This window comes from Mercenaria mercenaria, chromosome 17, assembly GCF_021730395.1.
Source record: "Mercenaria mercenaria strain notata chromosome 17, MADL_Memer_1, whole genome shotgun sequence".
In the NCBI taxonomy this organism is placed as follows: Eukaryota; Metazoa; Mollusca; class Bivalvia; order Venerida; family Veneridae; genus Mercenaria; species Mercenaria mercenaria.
In genome coordinates this window covers 28030571-28057293 of record NC_069377.1, presented here as the reverse complement: position 1 = coordinate 28057293, position 26723 = coordinate 28030571, and the positions used below count along the sequence as shown (strand labels likewise).

At 34.4% G+C, this 26723-nt stretch overlaps 1 protein-coding gene across 2 annotated transcripts; it reads left to right on the top strand.

The window, feature by feature from the left end:
* The first annotated feature begins 71 nt into the window (after window positions 1-71).
* Window positions 72-21389, top strand: LOC128550383 (vacuolar protein sorting-associated protein 26B-like). Of its 2 annotated transcripts, none has more exons than XM_053529336.1 (9): window positions 72-202; window positions 8609-8752; window positions 9277-9352; window positions 9941-10097; window positions 10710-10874; window positions 12182-12288; window positions 14584-14652; window positions 16515-16657; window positions 17570-21389. In XM_053529336.1, exons 1-9 carry the CDS (start codon window positions 200-202, stop codon window positions 17711-17713), a joined length of 1008 nt encoding a protein of 335 aa, XP_053385311.1. In that variant the 5' UTR covers window positions 72-199; the 3' UTR covers window positions 17714-21389. The 2 variants fall into 2 exon arrangements, with proteins under 2 accessions (XP_053385311.1, XP_053385313.1); XM_053529338.1 differs by lacking the exon at window positions 12182-12288 and adding an exon at window positions 11296-11402.
* Window positions 21390-26723: the final 5334 nt, after the last annotated feature.

The window sequence follows — 26723 nt, the reverse complement described above, 5'->3', positions numbered from 1 at the left end:
TATTTTTCTGGTATAAAATAATAAAATCTCAATGCATTTGACATTTATTATTCACATAATTCAACTTCATTGAATGAGCTAGAAAATTTTTTGCCAAAAAAATGAAAATAATTTGGCTCACGTTTCGACGAGAGCTAGAAACGTTATGTGGCAGCCATTTTTAACAAAAATCTGAGGGAGGAGGGACCAAATTGAAATAATGGTGATTTATCTTCTACCTTTAACGTAGACTGCAATTGCACACTGTCTTTTAATTCACCGTATTTAGTTCTTTCATTAAAATTTACTGTCATAGATAGTGAATGTAATGCCATGCTATGAATTCCTTATCATTTCAATCATTTCCTATGTTTACATGTCATGATTCATGTGACTTTTATACCTGTAGGATGATTCTGGGCTCTGGTGGAAGGATGTAAAACCCTTTTTAAGCCCCTCTTCTTATGGAATTGCTGCTGTACGGCTCAATTTGTTTCTTCACAGTTTATTTATTAAAATGGTGACGGATCTAATTATATTGTCATTATCGCTGTAAAATCAATTTGGAAGTGTCTAGAGGTACGGATCCGTACCTCTAGACAAGCCTGTTAGTGGTTTTTCTAGGGGTACGGACCTCCATTTTTCTAGAGATTAAAGGTCATTTATGTTTCAAATTTTGTTGAAAATGAAATTTATAACAAATAAGACTTCATCAGTATTCACCTAAAACTTGGATCTAAATGGTTTACAGATAACAGCGTTCATCCGTTTTGTTACACTTTCTTTTGGAACGTAAATAACCGAGGAACACCAAATAAATCACGAGAATTCGAACTGGCAGAAAGAAAGATAATATGAACTTAGGTGCTACCTAGAAGGCAGAGCTCCCTTGAAAAATTACCGGTGTCCCTTGAAAATTAAAGGAGTGCTGCTGGAATTATTGATCCGTTTTAAGAAGTTCATTAAAATTTCAAGAATTGGTGATAATTCATGATTTCTGAATGAATGTCTTAGAATGCATTAAGATTAAATCTTGACATGCGCAGTGTACGAAATTCAGATTTGAATCCAATAGCCCGTTCGGGCTACCAGATTAAAAATTTTCCAAGCCCGACATCAATTTCACTAGCCCAAACTTTAACACCTTAAAATACATAATTTTTGAACCATATAACATTTTGTTTTACAGACATCTCTATGCATGTTTGAAGTAATAAAAGACATACAGTACATGTTTGCCATGTTTTTGAAAAATTTTAACTCGAAATACTCCAGTCCAGATCAGCATCGTCAGAGTCCAAAAGCATTGGACATGACACTCCTTGCCAAAACAAAATCTAAACTGTTTTGCCCGATTTTTTAGGATCTGCACTCGCCAATTACTGCAACTCGGACTGTTGACAATTTGTAAGATGTAATACCGAGTGCTGAATACACATTTACACACACGCTGATAGCATAATTTAAGCTCCGCCTACTGCAGGTACTTGTGAGATTTTCGCGAGAAGTGTGAAAGCTAATCAAATTACCCGTTACGCTAGAGGTGATTGTATTCATCCAATTAGCGCTGCGGTTACGTCTTTGACACTGTGTTTGATTGTCAACACGTAAGAGTGCAAAAAGCAATAATTCCATAAGCGTTTCTCAGTTTGGAAACTCGTTTAATTAACATGTTTTTTTTAAACAAATGAGGAAAATTCGGTAGCCCAGTCGGGCTTGTACCTGTGGAAAATCGGTAGCCCGAGCTGAAATTTGGTAGCCACGGGCTGTCGGACTTCCGTGAATTTCGAACACTGCATGCGAAAACTCTACAAATATGCTATATACGAATTAAAGAAAGTTACGGTTCTTTTCAGAAAGAAGAATGTGTCCAACTTAAAGTTTAAGGCAAAAATACTGCTATGATAGACATCTGGTATGGGAGAATGAAAATCATTTACATGTACAAAGCTTGTTTAAAACCCAAAAGACTAGCCATCTTTAAAAGTTATTGATGAGAATTTTACCCAGAGAAAATCACTGTTTGCCGAAATTCTCGAAAACTCCTGTTTTATTTACTGGACTGCTAAGTTAACAGTCTATGACATTTTTATTGTTAAATTTTAGCACTACTGGTATAGAATAGGAATGGTAGTAGGAGCATTTTTGATGATTATTGATAATTTATAGCCAATAGTTTTTTTTCCTAGTATTAAACTCAGTGATTTTTGAGCTTGTGGATGAAATATATGTGAAGGGGAGAAGAGCATTATGTGTTTTTCACAGTTCAATGCCTGTATATTTTGATCCAAAAACCTTTTTTGAAAATAAGTTTTATCTACAGACAGTACATTGGAACCTGACATAACTAAGGTATAGGTCTTGTTTATTATAGTGTCACCCCTATTGAAAGGGCCAGCCAATTTGACTTATGAGACACCTTTTTTTGGCGTCCTATTACTCCAATTTACATAGCAGCAAGCATATGTAGACTTATTTGTCTACTTTTTTGTTGTTGTTGATGTTCAAATTTAATTATTTAAGGGTAGATTTTCTTAATCTACGTTATCAACAGTTTCTTTAAACAAATAATCGTGCAACAAACTGTGTATTGCATTGGAGTTCCTCGTTGATTGTTTTGAAAGAGAGGTAATCCATCGGGTGATGCTGTATCTTAAACAATTGATCAGAGTTTTATGAGTGTTAAGTTTTTGTTTTAGGTTCAACAAATTAAGTTATAATACCTAAATATCAGAAAAGGTCCGTTACTTAGAAAACCTTAAAGCTTGTTAGAGTACGATCACTTAAATTGATCTAGACTGTACAGATCAGTACCTAACATTCCAATCATTCAGCGTGTTTAGTGCTTAATTTGATGAGTTTTCCGCCTATGCTTAGATAATCTTATTTTGAAGTCATTTCATGTTTTAGCACTAACAACTGTTATTCATTCCGTTGAACACGACGAGAAAACTGTTCAGGCAAAACGTTGTTCTAGAACTTGGTCATTCAATTATAGGTTATGCCTCTGTTGAGAAAGTACTGAAAAATCTCTCAAAATCATCCATTCCTTACAATTTTAAAAATGTTAGTGCACCTCTTTTGGATTGAAGATGGGTAATTTTAATTTTTACGCACATGTTATTAAGTCTTTAGTTGCAAATTTTTTCTCTTTTAAGTCTTTCAATGCTATGTCTTTAGTAAATGTGCAGACACATTTCACATCAATATAGGCGTAATCAATGCAGACACTTCATGAACTGTTTATCATAATTCAATCTCTTGCTATAGTGCAATATGCTTTTCTTGTTGATTTTTGTGAATTGTCACTTCATTCTTTCAAAAACACCATCACATTCCTGTGCTTTAAACTGTTGACTCATTTTATCACCCGTTTGAGGATGCATGACCCTAAGGAAACTACACTTATCGACTTAATTTCAATCATGTTTCAGCCCATTTTCAGAAGCCTTAGATATAAGATCATTTGGGTGGACATAATCTTATTTCACACAAAAAATTATGCTGAACATCCCAGTGACGTCTTGTGCGTACAATTAGCCTGCACTCTACCAATGCCAGGCACCCACATAAAATTATTTTCATTATTTTTTATGATCATTGTTTTTGCAAAAAAGTTACATTTAAGAATCATTCTTTCAATCTAGCTGATTTGCAACCTATGTGTACTTATCAAAAGCTTTTGCCCGAATCAGATTCATTTGCAGTCCCTACTGGTTTTTATGGTTTTTCGAAAGAGAAGGTAAACAATCGTTAGTTGAACCTGTATCTGTATAACAAAATTGTTATCCAAGTTTTAAATGATTGAGTGTTTAATTTTTTCTAAGTTTTACCATTGTTCAACATAATTTATAGTTATAATTTATCCCTAAATATTAGAAATCTAGATCCGTATCCGGCTGAAACCCAGTTCGAACCAAGGCTGTCTAGAGTAAGGATTGCTGTACCTTTTAATAGTCTTTCCAGAGTCACAGATCCGTGACCTGTCATTCTCACATTAATTACCAAACCATGTTTTTAGTGTTCTTAATTTGTAAGTTTATTTTCCCTCCAGTGCTTATCAATCTTTATTTTGAAGTCAATTTCAGTTTTAGCATCTACAACATACTGTGGTAATTCATTCCATGGTTTGATAACACGACGAGAAAACTGGTTCAGGCAAAACGTTGTTCTAGAACATGGCATTTCAAGTTTTAGGTTATGGCCTCTTGTTGAAGAAGAGTACTTGAAAAATCTCTCAAAAGGACAGTCATCAATTCCTTTAACGATTTTAAAAACTTGTATCAAGTCACCTCTTAATCTGCGATGGTGAAGACTGGGTAATTTTAATTTTTTCAACCGGTCTGTACATTTGTATATGTAAAGTCTTTCAAAGATTTGACAAGATTTGTTGCTCTCTTTTGAAGTCTTTCCAGACTGTCTATGTCTTTAAGTAAATATGGGTGCCAGACAACATTTGCAAATTCAATATGAGGGCGAATCAATGCAGTGTACAGCTTCATGAAAGTGTATTCATCGATAAATTCAAAACTCTTGCTGATAAGTGCCAATATGCTGTTTGCTTTGTTGATTTTTGTCGAAATATGCTTACTGAACTTCATGTCTCTTTCAAACATAACACCAAGATCACATTCTTCCTGTGCCACTTTAAGACTGTTGTTACTCATTTTATACCCGTTTTGAGGATTTGCATGCCCGTAATGGATAACTTTACACTTATCGACATTAAATTTCAATTCCCATGTTTCAGCCCATTTCATGACAGAATTAAGGTCATCTTGGACTATATCAGAATCACTTGTTGGTGTGGTGCATAAATCTTAGTGTCATCAGCAAAAATTTTAATGCTGGATTTTACATTCTCTGTGACGTCATTCGCGTATATAATAAAAAGCACTGGTCCTAGCACACTGCCCTGGGGCACCCCACTACAAACTTTTTTCCAGGTTGATGTACTCCCTTTAACTGATACACATTGTCTTCTATAGCATAAAAAGTCTTGAATCCATTTAAGAACATTCCCCTTAATCCCAAAAGACGAGATCTTATTTGCTAACCTTACATGTGGGACGTTATCAAAAGCTTTTGCTAAGTCAAGATACACTTCAAGCCCCAGCTTTGGTGATTTTCAATATAGTCAGTCCATTCTTCCATCACATTGAGAAGCTGCAAAGCACATGATCTGTTAGTTTGAAACCTGTATTGATCATTTGACAATAAATTGTTCTCATCAATATGTTTCATAATATGTTTGCGAATAATTTTTTCCAAAGTTTTACACACAATTGAGGTTAAGCTAACTGGTCTATAGTTACTTGGATCAGTTTTTTGCCCTTTTTTAAATATTGGTGAAATTCTAGCATCCTTCCGTGCTTTGGGAAGAGTCCCAGTTTCGACCGAATGTCTAAATATTAAAGTGAGTGGTTTTGCTGTACCATGTTTATATAGTCTTTCACACCGATGCACACAAGTTACTTTGACCTGTCGGATATGTCGTCTACATTAGATGACTCCATAACCATTTTTTCCAAGTGTTCTTGTAATGTTGTGTAAGCTACCTTCATTTTTCAACTACAAGATAAATTGAAGAGATTTGCATGATTTTTCAGTGAATCAAATTACAGGGCTCCAGATAAGATGCGTATTGGGGAAAATTACGCTGTGAAATAGTGCATATACTCCTGTCTGATAACTTTTAAGCGTACAAAAATGTATAAGAAATTACGGAAACGCACGCAATGACTTTTTACTAGCAAAGACAAAATCTGAATCAACTGGGTGCTTTATGTGACAGAGCATGGTTGGCATTAATTCTTCCCCATTGAACGTACACATGCATTGAATGGTTCTCTGTAAACCTGTATACTACTATACACTCAATGTGTATGTGCGTAAATTAAAAAGGCTGGTAACCTTGCCCGATCGGGCTTGCAACATAAAAGCTAATATTTCTTGAAAAATAATGAAGATATTTCTTTCAAACTTGGTCCATTAATTAAGCATAACATATATGATACAAATTATAATAAAAATAACTTGGTTGCCTTCAGTTTTGGTAGAATTGTTTCCCCTTTTCAGATTTTTATGACGCATAATTTTTTAAGTCCAAAACAAATATGTTCTAGTGCGAAGTTTAAAACAAAAAAAACGGTCAATGGTTTTCTAATGCTCTAAATTATTGCGCTAGTACATGAATGTATACATTTTATTGTGCTCTCACCTACAACATTATAGAGAAATGTTAGTTGTAAAAAAATTGTTCATCTGCACTAGAAACAAAGTATTAACCCTAAATATATAGAATAATGGTATTGATTTTAATGATGATTGATGTCTTCATCAGTTGTATGTTTTGCTTGTTATTTGAAAATATCATGCATTTGTTTGAGTTACTATTTTAAGTGTGTAGTGAATACTAGAAAACCATTGTTAGGGATATTTACTAAAGTATTCAGCATTATGAAGTGGACCCAAATAGCTAAGTTCTAACCGAAGTCAGTTAAAAGTCACTGAAATGTGCAGAAAGGAATATTTCCCTTGGCATGCAGTGTCAGTGATTTTTTTACTTTTTTGGCAACAGCCCATGCCTTTTAAATTGGGAATTTTTAGCGCGATAAACTTCAGAATTGGGAAAAATTAACAAAACTTAATAAAGAAATCATTTTGAAAAGTTTTATTTTAAGGTAAATTAATTTCATTTAAATATGCACTGAGGTTGAACAGACAGGACAGACAGGTTATTTTCTGATGTCACAGGATCTGATGGCTCAGATGGCTTAGGGTCACCATGAGCTTCTGTTGATTTCTGAGGGTCATTTTGTGGGGACTCCCGATTTCTTGGACAGATCGCTTTGCTTTTCTGACGTTTGATTTGAATTTGATTTCTCTTTAACTTTACCAAAAGATGTTCAAATGTCTGGAGTACCGATGGCGTGTTTAAGTTTTATTTTCTTCTTATAATATTTGGAATTATGCAACATTTTTCGAAAACTAAAGGTCGAAACTAGTCAAGAATGTGTTGTCTTTGGATCCACGCAACATTTTTCGATAATTTAGGTAATTTTCTAACAATTTTTTTTTTCGACTCATTTTGACGCATGAAAAAGTGTTTAGCGACTGTGATGAAAGTCATACTAAATGCCGTACTATGCCGCGAACGTTTTGTGTAAACAACGCGCTTCGAATTGGCAACAAAATTCTGCGAATAAACCATAATTAGAGTCGGAATTTTTATTATTATTTGCATCGTTTTAGTTCAACTTTCACAAGAAATCAATCTAATTGGGAAAAATCAACTTGTTTTTGGGAATTTTTAAGCATTTTTTTTTAAATTTTGACCATTTTTAGCTCACCTGTCACAAAGTGACAAGGTGAGCTATTGTGACCGCTTGATGTCCGTCGTCAGTCGTGCGTAGTACGTCGTCTGTCGTGCGTCAACAATTTCTAAAAAATCTTCTTCTTGAAAACCACTGGGCAGAATTACACCAAACTTCACAGGAATGATCCTTGGGTGGCCCCCTTTCAAAATTGTTCAAAGAATTGAATTCCATGCAGAAATCTGGTTGCCATGGCAACTGAAAGGAAAAACTTTAAAAATCTTCTTTTCCAAAACCACAGGGCCTAGGGCTTTGATATCTGGTGTGTAGCATCATCTAGTGGTCCTCTACCAAGATTGTTCAAATTATCCCCCTAGGGTGAAATATGGCCCCGCCCCAGGGGTCACATGGTTTATATAGACTTATATAGGGAAAACTTTGAAAATCTTCTTGTACAAAACCACATGGCCTAGGGCTTTGATATTTGGTATGTAGCATCATCTAGTGGTTCTCTACCAAGATTGTTCAAATTATCCCCCTAGGGTCAAATGTGGCCCCGCCCCGGGGGTCCCAAGTTTTACATAGACTTAAATAGAAAAAAAGTGAAAAAATCTTCTTGTCTGAAACCACAACACTTAGACCTTTGATATTTGGTTTGTAGCATTGTCTTATGGTCCTCAACCAAAATTGTTCAAATTGTACCCCTTGGGTGAAAAGACGCCCTGCCCTGGGGGTCCCAAGTTTTATATAGGAAAAAGCTTTAAAAATCTTTTTGTCTGAAACCATACGACATAGGCTTTTGATATTTGGTATGATGCATTGTCTAGTAGTCACCTACCAAAACTGTTCAAATTATGCCCCTGGGGTTAAAAGAGGCCCCACCCTGGGGTCACTTAGTTATTATGTGAGTAATATAGGAAAAATACTTAAAAAATCATCTGATCCTGTTTCCAAGACTGTTAAATTATAATTACTTGATGACCCCAAGTAATATGATGTCACTTGACTGTGACCTTGACCTACTGACCTACTTTCTTGTTTTTTAAGATAAGCCTTGAAATTTGGATGACATACACAGTTTTGCACACTAATCGTAAAACTGAATTTCATTGACCATATATGTGACCTACTGACTTTCTTAATATTTATCATCAGTTTGACATTTGAAACATGTAGCTCATATTACTCAGGTGAGCAATCCAGGGTCATCATGACCCTCTTGTCAATTGGGAAGACGCCGAATTTCGGAGTCAAATTGGCGCAAAAAAATCACTGAGTGTTTATCAACGATATTTATTTGTTGTTACTTTCAGAGTTTCTTTGGTTTCGGCCAAAGTGCCGAAGTGGACATCCTGTTAGATGGACAAGATTCAAGAAAGACAGCTGAGATAAAAACCGAAGATGGTAAAAAAGAAAGATATTATTTGTACTACGACGGAGAGACTGTGTCCGGAAAGGTAATGTATTTCCAATAAATAACTGACTGACTACCCCATCCCTGCAAGCATTTCCATATTTGACCCAAATCGGCAAACGAATACCTGTTACAATATTGGTCTGACATTCACTCCGTATTAATACCAGGTCGATGGTCCAATATAATGGCCATATATATCCTACATGCTGGAATGTGGATTTGGAAAATCGTTAAAAGAAAACAACAGTCTGAATATATCATAATCTTCTGTTTTAAAAATAACTCTTTTATTTCGTATTATATTGAGTGTATAATGTTAGATATTCAACCCATTGACGATAGCCAAGCAAAACTTTCGTAACTTGTAAATTTTGTAAGTTCTTGACAGTCAAATAAATCTGAACAGCTCTACATTGTATTGAATTGCCAGCAGTCAAATGAAAATTGTATAACCATGTTTAATTCCTTACAGCCAAATAAAAGTTGTGCAATTTAGACTAAAGTTACAACTGTGTTGGAATCCTGACAGTGTAATAAAAATTGTTGCAACTATTTCTTATACAGGTGAATGTAAATCTGAAAAAAGCTGGCAGTAAAATGGAACACCAAGGAATCAAAATAGAGTTTATAGGACAAATAGGTAATACACACGATTATTTTAGATTTATTTTTTATATAGCTTCACAAAGAGTTAAATTTTCTTTAACTTGTGTGAATGCTTGATGAAGGGCATAAACCGATTTGTATACTAGAACAAAGGTAGACAAAATGTTAAACGGTCTTCCTTCTGTGTAAAAAATATCAATCTTTAGGGTTGTATTGATGTCAGCTTTTTAACTCGTGAACTTTGTCCAATGCGAAAAATAGAAATAAAGATTGAAAAGATTTTCATTGAGCTTTTTAATGAATGCCAGAATTCCCCAAACTTGTTCAGAAGCAAGGTCATGGTCCTCGTCTGGTGAGAGACTTTGGGCCCGTTCGGGCCCTTATAACAATAATATTTCAGATCAAGTGATATTGAAAAATATAAATGCAGAAATGAGTAACCATGAATAACTTACATTGTAAACATGAGGTTTTCTGTCTTTGCTAATGAGATTGTACAGATATCCCTGTTGGTATAATTGAATGTAAACAGTTTCTATCAGTTTGCATCAGCATCATGTCTTAGATATGGGTGATTCTGTCAATGTGCTGTGAAATCATGTAATTTTGTAATGTGTTTCAGAATTATATTACGACAGAGGTAATCATCATGAATTCACATCTCTCGTCAAGGAACTGGCACGGCCGGGGGAAATGTCACAGAATACCAGCTTTAACTTTGAATTTCAACAAGTGGAAAAACCATACGAATCTTACACTGGTGCTAATGTTAGATTACGGTGAGTTGTTTTTAAACACAGTTGGTCTTAGCAACAGTTATGACCTCGGAATGGGGATAGTTCACCTGTTTCTCTTAACTACAGAATACTCTTGTTAATGCCCAGAGGATGCTGAGTCTGGCTTATAAAGGGACTGCTTTGGAAATATGACCTACACACTTTTTTTGCAGCCAGATATATTTCATATCTTGAGGGTTAACTAATTAACCTCAATTTATTCATGTAATGAAAAATTCAATAGTATGCACCAAATGTTTACGGTATTCAATTAACAAATTTATACAATTTAGTTTTAAACATTGGGTAATGCCACTTACTAACTAGAGGCCTCCATGGTCCAGTGTTTAAGCCTGCTGTCTGAATCACTTGCCCCTTACTGCTGTTAGTTCAAAATTACGGTTTGCAGCTGGCTTGCAGGAAGTTGTTGGTTCTATCAGTGTTCCCATCGGTGCCAGAAATAATGCGCAGAAGGGCTCTGGGGATTTCCTTTACCATGAAAAACTGGAAATTCACCTTACGACCTATAATTTTGTCTGATATTAAACCCAACAAAAAAAAAAATAAGAGTTGAGAATAATGGTTGTTAACATTATTTCATGTATCTGTTTTTAGGTATTTTCTGAGAGTAACAATTGTGAAGAGACTTAGTGATTATGTTAAGGAACAGGATATTGTAGTACATACACTGTCACAGTATCCGGAAATGAACTCCAGTATCAAGATGGAAGTAGGAATTGAAGATTGTTTACATATAGAATTTGAATATAACAAATCCAAGTAAGTGTCTTTTTAACTGATCAATTTAAATAGTGATTTAAGTGTTTTAAGTTTGTTTTTTTTTCAAATGGAGGGAAATTTTACATGATTATCAAAAATAAGACAATAATGAAAAGAAAAGTAGATTTTGCCATGAATGGGATAGTGTCCATACTAGTTAAAAGTACTAACATGAATTTGTCACAAAGCAAGGTTCATGCTGAGGTTACATTTTAATGTTCTAATTGTTTGATTATCTATTATAAAACTATGCAGTATCTATATAATTTTCTAACAGAAGTGATAATAAACCTGTGAGACTGATATTAAAATAATATTTAAAAAAAAAAGCATTGTTGGTTATAAAAGATCATTGACTTTACCCTGTATGGGCAACATGGAAACAGAAATCTGACTTTACACTATTTTTCTTACCGCAAAGATACCACTTGAAGGATGTGATAGTTGGCAAGATATATTTCTTGCTAGTACGGATAAAAATTCGCTACATGGAATTGGCGATCGTACGGCGAGAAGTTACTGGTGCAGGTTGTTCTGTATAATTAAGTGTTGTCTCTGTTGCTTGGTGACATTTTGATTTTATTGTTGTGTTTTTCTTCTCATAATGACTTTGTACAGCACATTTTATTTGTAGAAATTGAAGTTTGTTAGAGAGTTTAGCATGATGCAAGTTAATACTACACGGTTTTTATTTTGAAATGACAAGTGTGGCTTAAATCTTATATCATGAAGAAAAAAATTCGTTGGGTAATGAAATAGAAAATGTGTTCTTGAAAGAAACAGATAAAAAAAATGTTTTTGGCCGGTCAATCAGTGACTAAGAATGCCTGGTTACCTTAATAAAGATAGACCAAGACTGCCAGCTGAGAGGTTGGAAAGTCACTATCTCAGTTAAGCATATTTTCTCAATGGTAATTTGAATAAAGACCACATGTCTGAAGTCATTTCCTCTGAGAACAAGTTTTAAATGGTACAAAATCCAGGTACACTGATAGGTAATTGACCAAAATAAATGTATAACTGAATTTCTTTAAAAAGAAAAAGAAAGAAATAGCATTAAAAACCAGTAGAACTGAGAAACAAACAGGCGTGTCAGGTATTACATGACATAGCAAAAAATGACCATCTCTTGCTGTGATTTTTCAAGTCTTTGCTTCCATCTTTTGAAGAATGACTATAAAACAGTGTCATATGTTCTAAAGGCGTTTGGATTGTAGAATTTTCTTGTCTGCTTGGTATGTGTGTGTTTTTAGTGCCTATGTTTATTTCTCCTTTGTGTAAATGTGTTGATATTGTATTGTGTACAGGTATCATTTAAAAGATGTGATAGTGGGAAAGATTTACTTTCTACTGGTGAGAATTAAAATCAAACACATGGAAATACAGATTATAAAAAGGGAGAGCACTGGCACAGGTACTTTCATTTTCCTATTATATTGTTTAATGAAAAGGGAGGTAAAAATGGTTAGAAGGAATATAGATTATAAAAAGGGAGAGTACTCTCTTACTTTATATTTTATGAAAAATGAGAACGGTGGCAATGACATGGTAATTCAATTTTAATAGGGGGCATACCAAGACAGACACAGTATTTTTCTTTCTATATTGTTAATAAAGAGAGAAGTACTTACTGCTTTACAAGTACAACAAAGCTTAGCTGAGCTTTATAACAGATTTGCAAAAAGGAAAATTAAATATGTATTAATTGAAATTCACTGTTTGTGTAGAGCTTATGTGAATTTTTTTTTTGCTTTTAATAGTTGTCACTCAGTATTGTTTTCCTTATATTCTAGTATAGCATAGAAGCAAAATGCATGCTGAATATTTTTTGATATCTTAAGTTGTACAGTTTTGAACCTTTTCCCCACATTCTTTGTTTTAAGATGTATAGTCCACTGTTTAAAATTCTTTTTCTAACAGAGGAACTAATCTCTGTGTTTTCAAGTTGTGCCATTTTGAAGTCATTACAATATGTCTCGGAACAAAACAAGATTGTATAAAAATTACCTTGGTTTTTTCCATATTCTAACTCTCTGTTAGGATATCTCAGTCATATAACTTATTAAGGGCCTAGAATTACTTTAGAATATCAACTATTTGTTTTTTAGCTCATCTGATTTTTTGAAAAAAAATGATGAGTTATTGTCATCACTTGAGCGGTTGTCGGCGTCGGCGTCGGCGTCGGCGTTGCCTGGTTAAGTTTTATGTTTAGGTCAGCTTTTCTCCTAAACTATCAAAGCTATTGCTTTGAAACTTGGAATACTTGTTCACCATCATAAGCTGACCCTGTATAGCAAGAAACATAACTCCATCTTGCTTTTTGCAAGATTTATGGCCCCTTTTGTACTTAGAAAATATCAGATTTCTTGGTTAAGTTTTATGTTTAGGTCAACTTTTCTCCTAAACTATCAAAGCTATTGCTTTGAAACTTGGAATACTTGTTCACCATCATAAGCAGACCCTGTACATCAAGAAACATAACTCCATCTTGCTTTTTGCAAGATTTATTGCCCCTTTTGGACTTAGAAAATCTGTTTTCTTGGTTAAGTTTTATGTTTAGGTCAGCTTTTATCCTAAACTATCAAAGCTATTGCTTTAAAACTTGCAACACTTGTTCACCATCATAAGTTGACCCTGTATAGCAAGAAACATAACTCTGTCCTGCTTTTTGCAAGATTTATGGCCCCTTTTGGACTTAGAAAATATCAGATTTCTTGGTTAAGTTTATGTTTAGGTCAACTTTTTCTCTTAAACTATCAAAGCTATTGCTTTGAAACTTGCAACACTTGTTCACCATCATAAGCTGACCCTGTACAGCAAGCAACATAACTCTATCCTGCTTTTTGCAAGAATATGGCCCCTTTTTATGACTTAGAAATCAATGGGTAGACAATTATTTCCTATTTACAAAAAAAAAAATATCAGATGAGCGTCAGCACCCGCAAGGCGGTGCTCTTGTTTTTATACACAGTTATAAACAGACTCTTATGAAGTTGTTCAGAAAATATTATTTCTTCCAAAATTGATTACTAAAATTACCAGAAAAAACTCCCATCATTAGAGATGCAAAGTGTCTTTGGGCTACTGAAATGTGTACCAATAATTAACCTGCTCCTCCTGTACTAAATAATGTACAAGTTCTTAATTTCATTTCAAATGTGTACCAGTTATCTATGTTATCTCCTTGTACTAAATAATGTAATCTTCCTAATTCCATTTCAAATCTGTACCTATTATCTATCTGATCTACCTGTACTAAATAATGTACATGTTCTAAATTTCATTTAAAATGTAAACCAGTTATCTACCTAATCTACCTGTACTAAATAATGTACATGTTCTTAATGTCATTTAAAATATGAACAAATCATCTACCTAGTCTACCTGTACTAAATAAAGTACATGTACATGTTCGAAATGTCATTTTAAATGTGAACAAATTATCTACCAAATTTACCTGTACTAAATAATGTACATGTTCTAAATGTCATTTAAAATGTATACCAATTAATTACCTAATCTACCTGTACTAAATAATGTACATGTTCTAAATGTCATTTAAAATGTATACCAATTAATTACCTAATCTACCTGTACTAAATAATGTACATGTTCTCAATGTCATTTAAAATGTGTCCCAGTAATGTGCCTTATCTACCTGTTCTAAACAATGTACATGCTTTTAATTTCTTTTGTACTTTTATTTTAGGTCCAAATACATTTAATGAGAATGAAACTATAGCAAAATATGAAATAATGGATGGGGCACCTGTCAGAGGTAAGCATAAATATGTTAAGATTGTATACCTGTTAAAGTATTATAATTAGTAATGGCAGAATGGTTGCTTTAAATCACTTGTCCTTCACCGATGTGGGTGTGAGCCTTGCTTTGGTGTAGAATTCTTCATATGGGGAAGTGATCTGTCTGGCTTATGGAAGGTTGGAGGTTCTACACAGGTGCCCGCCAGGAGGAAGTTATTCCTGGAGGGGTATGAGGCCAAAATTTCACGAGAATACCGGTACTTGGGTTTGTTAATTGACTTAAGTACGTTCATTTGCTTTTGAAAAGTAAAAACTTAAGTACCTTATTAAGGTATTTAAGTCAGTTAACAAACTTGTATAGTATTTTTGGGGCAAGGGGTTTTCCTCCACCATTAAAAGACGAAATGTCGCCATATGACCTGTGATTGTGCCAGTTTGATGTTAAACTCAACAAAAACAAAACAAACTTTGTACTTGTAGGAAACAACACTGTAAACACTGTAACAAGTTTTTGATAAGTTCAGCAAGTTATGTTATATATTGAAGAAGACTTGTGTTGTCATGTTGAATTATCTAGTAACTGTTCTAGGGACTAGGTACATTTGCAGAAATACTATCGTAGGTTTTACAGACCTTGTCCAGAGCATATCTTCTACATGCATGGAGGGATTTTGATGAAACTTGGCACAGTTGTTCACCATCATGAGACGGAGTGTCATGCGCAAGAACCAGGTCCCTATGGTCTAAGGTCAAGGTTACACTTAGAGGTCAAAGGATACAAGAATGAAAACTTTGTCCGGAGCATTTCTTCTTCATGCATGAGGATTTTGATATATTGGCAAAAAGTTCACCACACAAGCGGATTCGTGGCAAAACAGTCCCTAGTCTAAGGTCAAGTCACAAATAAGGCCAAAAGTCAGATACAAGAATGACTGTCGAAGCATTTTTTTCTGCATAGGGGATTTTGATGTAACTGCACATTTATACACATATGAGCGGAAGTGTCATGCGCAGTTCCCTCTTACAGATTACTTTCCCTTGTTTTACATAAATAGCTTATATTGATTTGTCATTACTAGACATAGGAACAATCGAGACATTCATGTAGTACAACAGGCATGTACATCAATTTTGAGGTGTATTTGACAGTCCTATGGTAAGATTTTTGTGGACATACAATTTTTTATTTTGTAATTTTTTTTTTTTTTAAAGATAACTTCCTTAGTTGTTACTATAAATAACTTTATATTGTAATTTTTATATTACCGTAGGGAAAACAGACACTTTTCTGTGTACAACATAGTTTGTTACTTCTAATTTTAGGTGTAATTATAGGTATCCTAAACTGTAAAGAGTTTTTTTGTGACTTAGAAAACAAAAGTATTACAATGATTACTAACAACACAAATTAAATTACATCTGCAAATACAGGTCTGAGTAAGAAATTTGCTGTGACGGCATATATGTGTACATTCTGGCACTCTTGTTAGCATATAGTTCAAATACTTCTAGATATTTGTATAAAGAAACTATAAAATCCTAGAATTACTTCTTTCATTGTACCCATGAAACAGTCAGTCGCAGACCTGAAGGAGAAGTAGATAATGATGTATACACTTTTACTTGCTAATAAATACTCAACATGTATGTATATAATGTATCTAGGTTAAAATGACCAGAACAAAAAAAAAAAAGAATTGGTAATTAATATAATTATTTATATTCATTACAAAAGGATTTGGTAGCTACCATTTGAACAAAGCTATTGCAGGCCCTATATGTGCACATGTTACTTGTTATAGCACTTTTGTAATCCAGCAATTTTAAATCTACATTAGTCTGTATCGATGTATTCTGTTTTATATGCTAATTTTGCAGGTGAATCAATACCAATCCGATTGTTTCTCAGTGGTTACGAGTTAACACCAACAATGAAGGATATAAACAAGAAGTTTTCTGTAAGATATTACCTTAATCTTGTACTGGTTGATGAGGAGGAAAGGAGATATTTTAAACAACAGGTATACAAGTTTTATGAATTACTACTTATTTCTAACAAAGATATCTATGGCACTTTTATCAGTCATAGAGAGCAAGGCCATTTGAGCCAAGCGGGCGGACTCGCTTAGATATTGAGATCATGGTCGGGTCCTATACAACTAATTATTGATGTGCTGTTCATTTTGAGTATGGTCAAAGGGTAGAAGTAGCTGTAAGTGTCATCTTGAACAGTTCTCTTGTACATAACACTGAGTTGTTCATTGGTTTAAAAAACAAACATAAAAATTTGGTCAGAACTTGATTTTCCAATCAGAAGATATAGACGGTCATTTTCAAATAGAAACTCGTCGTCTGTTATGTCTTTTTATTTCGACAATTTAAAGTTATAAAAATTTAAAGTCAAGTTAAAAGTATGTTTATACAAGATTTAGTGTAATATATTTGTAAGATAAATTTCAAGAATAGCAGATTTATTTAATGATTTATCTGTTCAGCATGGGCATGAACCATACCAAATGCTGTTAGAATGCAAAAATGACTGTTGTGACCTTGCAATCTGAAATAAGGGATTTCATCGCCTGCCACTAAGGATACATTTTTATCAAGGGTCAGATATGTTGAAAAATTGTTTAAAGATTACTTCAAAAGTGGCTACATTTAGCAAAATGACAACTAGGTGGATCCAGCCTTTAATTCTATCGCTTTAAAGATTGACTCCTGATATAAAACTCATTTCATAGGTAATTTGTAGCCTTAGATCTCTTCTTGGGAGACAGTTGACATTCCGAACCACACCACACTTAAAATTCATTTACCATACGCTTAAAACATCAGTAGTACCTTTAGTCACCTTGTACATTGTTTTACAACAACATGTAGAGAGACAGTTATATTGAAAATATCATTCTGACAATTTATTTGTATGTTTTAAGGAAATTACAATATTTAGAAAGGCGGACAAGCAAAGAAAACCGGGAACCGGGTACCAGACACATCGCTCTATGATGCAACATACCACACAACCTCAAAAGGAACCAGAACAAGCCAATTCAGACAGCAAGGAGGAAAAAGAATGATACTTGTCCTCAGTCACATTTTGATGACAATATATACATTTGTTAAAAACCAGTTAAGGGGTGTTGCAATAAGGGATTTCCCTATACAGTGCAGTAGTGCTAAAAAAATCTCCTATTAAAGCTTACATGGTGGAGAATTTTCTTTGAATTTTACTTTGAAAAAAAAAAAATGATGCTTTCATAAAATAAGAGAAACATTAGTGAAAGTGTTTCGTATATTTCATCTTAACAAGCATATCATGTGTTTACCTGGAAAGATTTTTTTTCTCATTTTTTTTATTCATTCCTGTTTATTTTTGATATGCTTAATTGAAGAATAAAAAGAATGGAAAAAGTGTTTAGCTAATAAGTGAACTTTTTTGTTGTTAAAATGAGAATCTAGAGTTATTTCTACACAAAAGTGCTGTTATAGGGGTTATACCCAGCTGTGAGAAAGCTCAGTGTTGTATTAACACCTTCAGATTACTGTTAAACCAGCTCTTAAGTGTTTGAGGTGCAGTGTAATTGCAATATTCCAGAGGGGGCATATTTAGAGATAAATAGTAGCTGTGATTTGTTTGTAGATTTTCTTGATTTGAGCTGCGTCATGAGAAAACCAACATAGTGTGTTTGCAACCAGCGTGGATCCAGACCAGCTTGTGCATCTGCACAGTCTGATCAGGATCCATGCTGTTCACTTTCAAAGACTATTGCAATTAGAGAAACCGTTAGTGAACAGCATGGATCCTGACGAGACTGCGCGGATGCGCAGGCTGGTCTGGATCCATGCTGGTCGCAAATGCACTATGTTGGTTTTCCTTATGGTACGGCTCATTTTGTTTTGTATTTTGCAATTGAAATACATAATGTATAATTATGGTCCACATTTTGTTAACATATTTTTCACATTCATTTCATTATATATATATATTTTTTGAACAAATGAAATAGCATGCAGCCCAAGTATAAGGTATTTTATTACTTGCACAATATGGAAATTGTAAACAAAAGAAAACTAGAAACTCTAAAACGGCTTATATTGTTGTTTAAGTATTTTTACAGGAGTATATCGAAGGTTAAACGGAAACTGTTGTTACTTGTTTTTTCTTTTCAGTTCAGCGAGAAATGATAAGATTTCTGTTAAGCCCTTGATGTATAATGATATGTAGTAATTTGAGAGGATTGTCACTTTATGAATTAAATAAAATTATCTATGTTAGATATTATATATGTTTTTTTATTTAATGTACCATTTTTAGGTTAATTACTAGTATCTAATACTAAGAGTATTTACACAAACATTGTTAAGCCTCCTGCAAACAAAGTTAAGGGGGGTACGACACACAGTCATTGTGCGATCCATTGTGCAATCATATGTTCCATTGCAAACAAAAAAAGGTACAGACTACTTTCACACTTTCATGGATTGTAATGAAACTTGATCAACATAAAGTGAAGATGTGTATGTGTCATACTTTTTTACGCTGTCACTAAGCATTGTAAAGCGAAAAAATGAGCTGCACCATGAGAAAACCAACTTAGTGGGTTTGCGACCATCATGGATTTAGACCAGCCTGCACATCCGTACAGTCTGGTCAGGATCTATCCTGTTCGCTTTCAAAGCCTAATGGAATTAGAGAAACTGTTAGCAAACAGCATGGATCCTGGCCAGACTGCGCAGATGTGCAGGCTGGTCTGGATCCATGCTGGTCGCAAATGCACTATGTTGGTTTTCTCATGATGCGGCTCAAATGTTAATGTCATAGTGCAGTATTAATGCTGGAAAAAGTAGCTGAAGAATAGATTAATAAACCTAAGTATAATCTTTGTGGCATTATTTAGAAATGTCCTAATATTCTTTTGTTTTTAAGATTTTGTGATCTACTATGAACATTTGCCAATTAGGTTAAATATATATGCTGTTTATGAAAGTAATTTGTTGAAAAAGCACCAGCTTAGAGAAAATGTTTTCTTGGTATAAATGGTACATGTATAAGCATTCCAGTGTTTTTGTACATATGGCTGTATATTTGCATGTTGCTGTGTTCAGCATCTAATTTTCATGTATTTTCTTTGCAATAGATTATACTTTATAATCAGTAGGTCATATATTTTGAATGTGTTGCGGAAATAGTTTTAAAAAAAAAAACGAGTCATTACTCAAAACATAGTCAGATTAACATAAACACCTTTCATTTCACAGAAGTAGTTGCCCAACTAGTTTAGATGCTAGAAGCTGGTATTTTATATTTTCAAGCTTTGGATTCTTTATACACTAGCAGGGCCTGGCCTTTGCGGCTGAGTGGTTAAGGTTGCTCATCATCTACCCACTTGCTCATCACTGTTAAACGCGGTCAGGGTGTAGAATTCATTAATCTTAGGAAGCTGACCAACTGACTCGCAGAAGATTGGTGGTTCTACCCAGGTGAATGGAGATGATTGAAATGTTTTTTGAGCGTCGCCTGATAACTTCGGCCGTATTTTAAAAGCTGGAAAATCGCTAAAAAAATAAAATTAAATAACAATGAAACCAAAGCAAAAGAGTATTACAGTTTTATATGATGAGATATTCCTGGTTACAATTTCAACTATTTGACTATAGGATGGGTTCTTGAGAAGAGGCCCCATATACGTTGTAGTCATGTCTAGATTTGATCTCGAATTTAGACAAGAACATTAATTCATTCATGTTAATCATTGCTCACAGTTACATGTACTTACAAACTAATGAAAGTAAAAAAAACAAAAAAACTGTAAGTGCTGTTGTACAGCTACCATTAGCCAATTTGAGCTTTGTATATATTTATCATCATGTTACATTTAATATCATATGATGCACCAAATTAGACCTATTATTTGAGAATGAGTGTAAGATTTATTTGTTATGTGGATGTTGTTAATTATGGCCAAAACTCATTGTTTTTCCTTCCCCTTTCTCCCGAAGTTGTTCAGTTTGAATGCTAACTGATATTGAGTGATTTATGAAAGAAAAAAAAAACTAATAAAGTCAAGCCAGCCAAGGGAGTTCTAGTTGATTAAGTAAGATTTCTGCTTAAGGTAAGTTGAAATACAAGCAAATAGTCCATATGTGAAGTTAGTTGGCAGGCTGCTTATAGCAAGTGGCTGTTTAATATAGTATATTATTGTATTTAATTTTCCTAGAAGTATCTTTACTAATAATGTTTACAGTGTAACCTGGTTACATGGCATTTCAAATGTGCAGATACCTCAGCAGTGTCATCAAATGAAATTTCAGTAACGTAATCTGAGCAACAGCCATTTAAATCTTCACAGTGGTGTTTGCTTTAGACAGGTTGCACTGTATTCCTGAATTCTAATGTGTTGAGACGGTTTACTGTATGTTGGGAGCGAAACATCCAAATTATAGTGGAAGCATATTTGTTTAAACTTGCAATTTTTGTAATCGAGGGTATTAAACCCCATATATATATGCTATTGAAGCAGACATTTCAGAAAAAGTATTATTTTTGCTACTATTCTCTATGCTAAATGCTTTTCTGAACAATATTGTAACAGTGTGAGTTGAGTTTCTGGTAATACTAGATGTATAATTCTTGCAGAGAATGAGTGTGTTTGTTTAAATCATGATGAAGAGAACATGTTCATGCTGTATGTTCAATATGGCATTTGTTGCTGTATAACGTCATTGTTATTTATAAATAAATGATAAGTACGATTTTTTTATTTTCTTTATTTCTTATCATTATCTCCCCCCCCCCCAATCAAAAAGGTGCAGGAGGATTGCGTTTTTGTCTTTGCACCTGTAACATGTTCGTCTAGAGCGTAACTTTAAAATTATTATTAAAAGGGATTTGTAAAGACAAGGGACATTGAGAGGACGAGCACAAGAGCAATTACTCCACCTTGGTTTCTTTTTAGCTCACCTGAGCAAGAAGTGCTTGTTGCAGTGAGCTATTGTGATCATGCTGTGTCCGTCGTGCATGCGTCCGTCTGTTGTCATCAATTTCTTTAAACAACATCTTATACAAAACCACAATGGATTTTTATAAAACTTTGCCTGAATGTTCCTTTGGTGGTCGTCTACCAACGTTGTTCAAACGTTTCCACTTGGTTGCACGTAGGGGCTACCAGAGATAAAAATATATAAACCTTCAAATGACATCTTAACCCCAAGGCCAACTTTAAAATAATTTCACACAAATGGTACTTACGAACTTGACCTGCCCATATTTATTTAGTAGAAACTTTAAAATATTCTTGTCAGAAAACACCAACACTATTTCAGTATAAGTTCACAGACATTGCGTAACCATCTACCAAAACTATTGATGCAAGCAGTGTAACCCGGGCGAGTGATTTAGGGCCATCATAGCCTTCTAGTTTAATTAGCTTTTGAATCAAATGCCCGTTGTGTGAAAATGGACGCATTTTGTTAGGGTGCTCTTGACTACCGTTTGCCTGTCATATTTTGTGTTTGGAGCATAACTCAGTAAACATTTATGGTGTTTATTTCAAACTTGGCATATAGGTAAGTGGTGCTGAGACGATGTGCAGGGTACATAAAACAGGTAGGTAGGTCAAAGGGCAAGGTCACACTAAAGGTCAAGTTTGTCCGTCATATTTCTTGTCGGTAGAAGACTTTATTACCATTCAAGGTATTTCAGTCTTGGTATATAGGCAGACGACGGTGTGAAGAGTGCATGGACAAAGTCAGTAGAGTTTGCTAAGCTACGGGTCTGCATATTTTGTAACGATTATGTGCTATGCACAAATACAGGAGAATTTACCAAATACAGATCCAATATATTCTCAATTCTGATGAGGAATCGTAAACATTTTTAGCTCGACTATACCAAGTATATGGAGAGCTATCCTACTTGCTCTGTCGTCGGCATTGGCGTCTGCATCCTTACGCGACCACACTTTGGTGAAAGTTTTGATGCACTTTCCTTTTTTCTTTTTTTCTCTTTAATTACTTGATGGATTTGCTTCAAACTTAAAATAGTTATTCCTTATCATCACCCACATCGTCTGGCACAAGGACCATAACTCTCACACCAATAATTAATTAATTATCTCCCCTTTTTACTTAGAATTTCAGGTTATAAGTTCTGGTGCACATTCACTCTATCTCAGTTGTTACTGAATTGATTTGATAATTGTTCCACACCATCACCCCATCATATGACACAAGGTCCATAACTCTAGCACCAATTTTTCATAAATTATGCCCTCTTTTTACTTAGAATTTTAGGTTAGTTTTTATGCATTTCACTTTATCTATGTTATTACAAAAGGGATTTGATTCAAACTTAAAACAAGTATTCAACATCATCACCCACATCAAATGACGCAAGGGTCATAACTCTTGCACCAATGTTAGATGAATTATGCCCCTTTTTTACATAAGGATTTCAGGTTAAAGTTTTGAAGCAATTTCACTCTATATCCGTTATTACCAAACAGATTTGATTCAAACTTAAAACAGTTGTAGCACATCATCACCCACATCATATTGCACAAGGGCCATAACTCTGGCATTAATATTTCCTGAATTATGCACCCTTTTTAGCTCACCTGAGCCAAAGGCTCATGGTGAGCTTTTGTGACTGCTCAATGTCCGTCGTGCGTCGTGTGTCCGTCAACAATTCCTAAAAAAATCTTCTTGAAAACCACTGGGCAGAATTACACCAAACTTCACAGGAATGATCCTTGGGTGGTCCCCCTTCAAAATTGTTCAAAGAATTGAATTCCAAGCAGAACTCTGGTTGCCATAGCAACCAAAAGGAAAAACTTAAAAAATCTTCCTGTCCAAAACCACAGGGCCTAGGGCTTTGATATTTGGTATGTATTATCATATAGTAGTTCTCTACCAAGACTGTTCAAATTATTCCCCTAGGGTTAGATATGGCCGCACACCGGGGGTCACGTGGTTTATATAGACTTATATAGGAAAAAAACTTTAAAAATCTTCTCTTCTGAAACCACATGACCCAGACCTTTGATATGTAGCATTGCCTTATGGTCCTCTACTAAGATTGACCAAATTATGCCCCTAGGGTGAAAAGAGGCCCTGCCTTGGGGGTACCAAGTTTTACATAGACTTACATAGGAAAAACTTTAAAAATCTTCTTGTCTGGAACTGCAAGGCCTAGGCTTTTGATATTTGGTATGTAGCATTGCCAAGTGGTCCTTTACCAATATTATTTAAAATTATTCTCCTGAGGTGAAAAGACGCCCCACCCAGGGGGTCCCAAGTTTTACAGACTTATAAAGGAAAAAAAAACTTTAAAAATCTTCTTGCCTGAAACTGCAAGGTCAAGGCTTTTGATATTTGGTATGTTGCATTGCCTAGTGGTCCTCTATCATAACTGTTCAGATTATGCCCCTGGGGTGAAAAGAGGCCATACCCTGGGGGTACCAAGTTTTACATGAACTTATTTAGGATTTTTTTTAAAAAAATCTTTTTGTCTGAAAGTTCACGGCTTAAGCCTTTGATATTTGGTATGTAGCATTGCTTAGTGGTTCTCTAACAAGATTGTTCAAATTATGCCCCTAGGGTGAAAAGAGGCCCCGCCCCGGAGGTCACTTGTATATGAGTTATATAGGAAAATATACTTAAAAAATTATATGATCATATTTTAATTATGTTTAATTATAATTACCTGATGACCCCAAGTAACTAGGGGTCACTTGACCGTGACCTTGACCTAATGACCAACGTTTATGTTTCTTAAGATACAGCCTTGAAATTTGGATGACATATACAGTTTTGCACACCGATCTTAACAGCATCGGAATTGGACCACGTATCTTTAATGTTCTTATTGTGACCTACTGACCTACTTTCCTGTTTTTGAAGCTACAGCAAAATGATTTGGACCACATGTATAATGTTTGATACAGATTTCAGTTCTCATCTTGAATAGTCTTTCTCCTAACCTAATGACCTACTTTCTTGTTTTTGAAGATACAGCATGGGAATTTGGACCACATGTAGAACTTTTGATATAGATTTCAATACTCATCTTAAATATTATTAACCCTGACCTACTGACCTACTTTCTTGTTTTTGAAGCTACAGCAAAGAAATTTGGACCACCTGTAAAAAATTTAACAGATTTCAGTACTTATCTTGAAAAATCTTTACCATGACTTCTCACCTAGTTTTGTTTTTGTTTTTGAAGCTTTAGCAAAGAAATCTGTTCAAGCAAGCAGTTAAACCCGGGTGAGCGATATAGGGCCATCATGGCCCTCTTGTTTATTATTGGTCATAGTGAAAAACCAAGACCACTTTTCTGTGGTACAACATGGATGGTACTTCCAATTTTTAGGTGTATTTTGACATATCTGTACCTTGTAAGAATTTTTTATTCTTTTTGGTTAAAGCAATGGTACTCAGGTGAGCGATATAGGGCCATCATGGCCCTCTTGTTTCTTAGAATTTCAGGTTAATGTTGGTGCACTTTCACATTATCTTTGTCATTACTTAATATTACATTTATCTTACATCTGTTGTTAGGGTCGCAAGACATCACTCTTCTATAACCCCCTCATGGATTTGAACCCGGCCAGTTCTGTTCCGGATGGGTGATATACTTGGTATTTCCCATGTAGGTATCGACTCTGTTCTTGACACCGTTGATCGATGGTGCACTAACAATAATGTTTGGGAGTCCATTCCATTCAGAAATAACCCGCACTGAGAAGCTTAAGTGATTCCTAATTTCCCTTTTACAGGATTTGGGTTTCAGTTTAAATTCATGACCTCTGGTACTAGAGTTTTCATTTAATTCAAATAATACTTTGTGACCTATATCCTCCTTTTTATGAAGTAATTTGTATACCTCTATCATTATCACTACGAAACCTTCAATATGCAAGGGTTGGAATTTTCAGAATTTTTAGACGTTGTTCATACGGTAAATGTCTCACTTTTTTTAACTAGCTTAGTAGCACGTTTCTGAACTGATTCGATAGCATTTATGTCCTTTTTAAAACGAGGATGCCAAATAATGTTTCCATATTCAAGGTGCGGTCTTATTAAACTTTTGTATAATTTACGGAAGGTTTTAACTGTAACATGAAGAAATGTTCTTCTCACCAATCCAGCAATTTTATTACCCTTGTTTATACAATCACTTATGTGTTGCCTCAATTTCAGATCTGTATCAAAAGTAATACCGAGGACTCGTTCTTTTGTTTCATTTTTAATACCACTTCTGACATTGTTATCAATAGATAGTAGTGTTAGGATTGTTGTTCGCATAATGGGGAGTTGTACTTTTATCTGCATTAAATTTCAGCAACCAAGTATACAGTGTTAGTATCAGTTCTAGTGTTAGAAAGGTTAAATAACCTAGTATCATCTGCAAACAAACGTATAGTGCCTTCTATAGCTTCTTCAATGTCACTGATATATACTAAGAATAAGGTAGATCCATGAACGCTACCCTGAGGAATACCACTTGTAACTTCAGTCCATGTAGAATGAAGTGAATTTACCACGACACGTTGTCAACGGTTTCGGAGAAAAGCTTCAATCTATTTAAGAAGTTTCCCTTCAATTCCGTAAGATTTCAACTTTTTCATGAGTTTTACAAAGTTTATTTATGGAAGTCAAAGTAAATACAGTCAAAATTATTTCCTTCATCTAACCATTCAGTCCATTTTTGTCATGACTTCTAACAGTTGTAAAGCACATGACCATAATGATCGAAATCCTTATTGAGAATTTGAAAAGAGTTAATTTTCTGTCATCTTTTACAATCCTTTCTATCATTTTGCAAGGGACACAAGTAAAACTGATTGGTCTGTAATTACCTGGGTTAATTCTCTCCCCTTTTTTTAAATAGTGCTTTAACATTTAATTTAGCAGTTTTCCAGTCTATTGGAGTTTCTTCTTCTTAGAAGGATTTATGAAAATTCAAACTTAATGGCTGAACAATTAATTTCTAATTTCCTTCAGCACACGAGGATGTAGAAAATATGGTCCACAGTACTTATTAACTTTTAATTTTTCAAGTAGCTTCTATTGTGAAATTTTCTG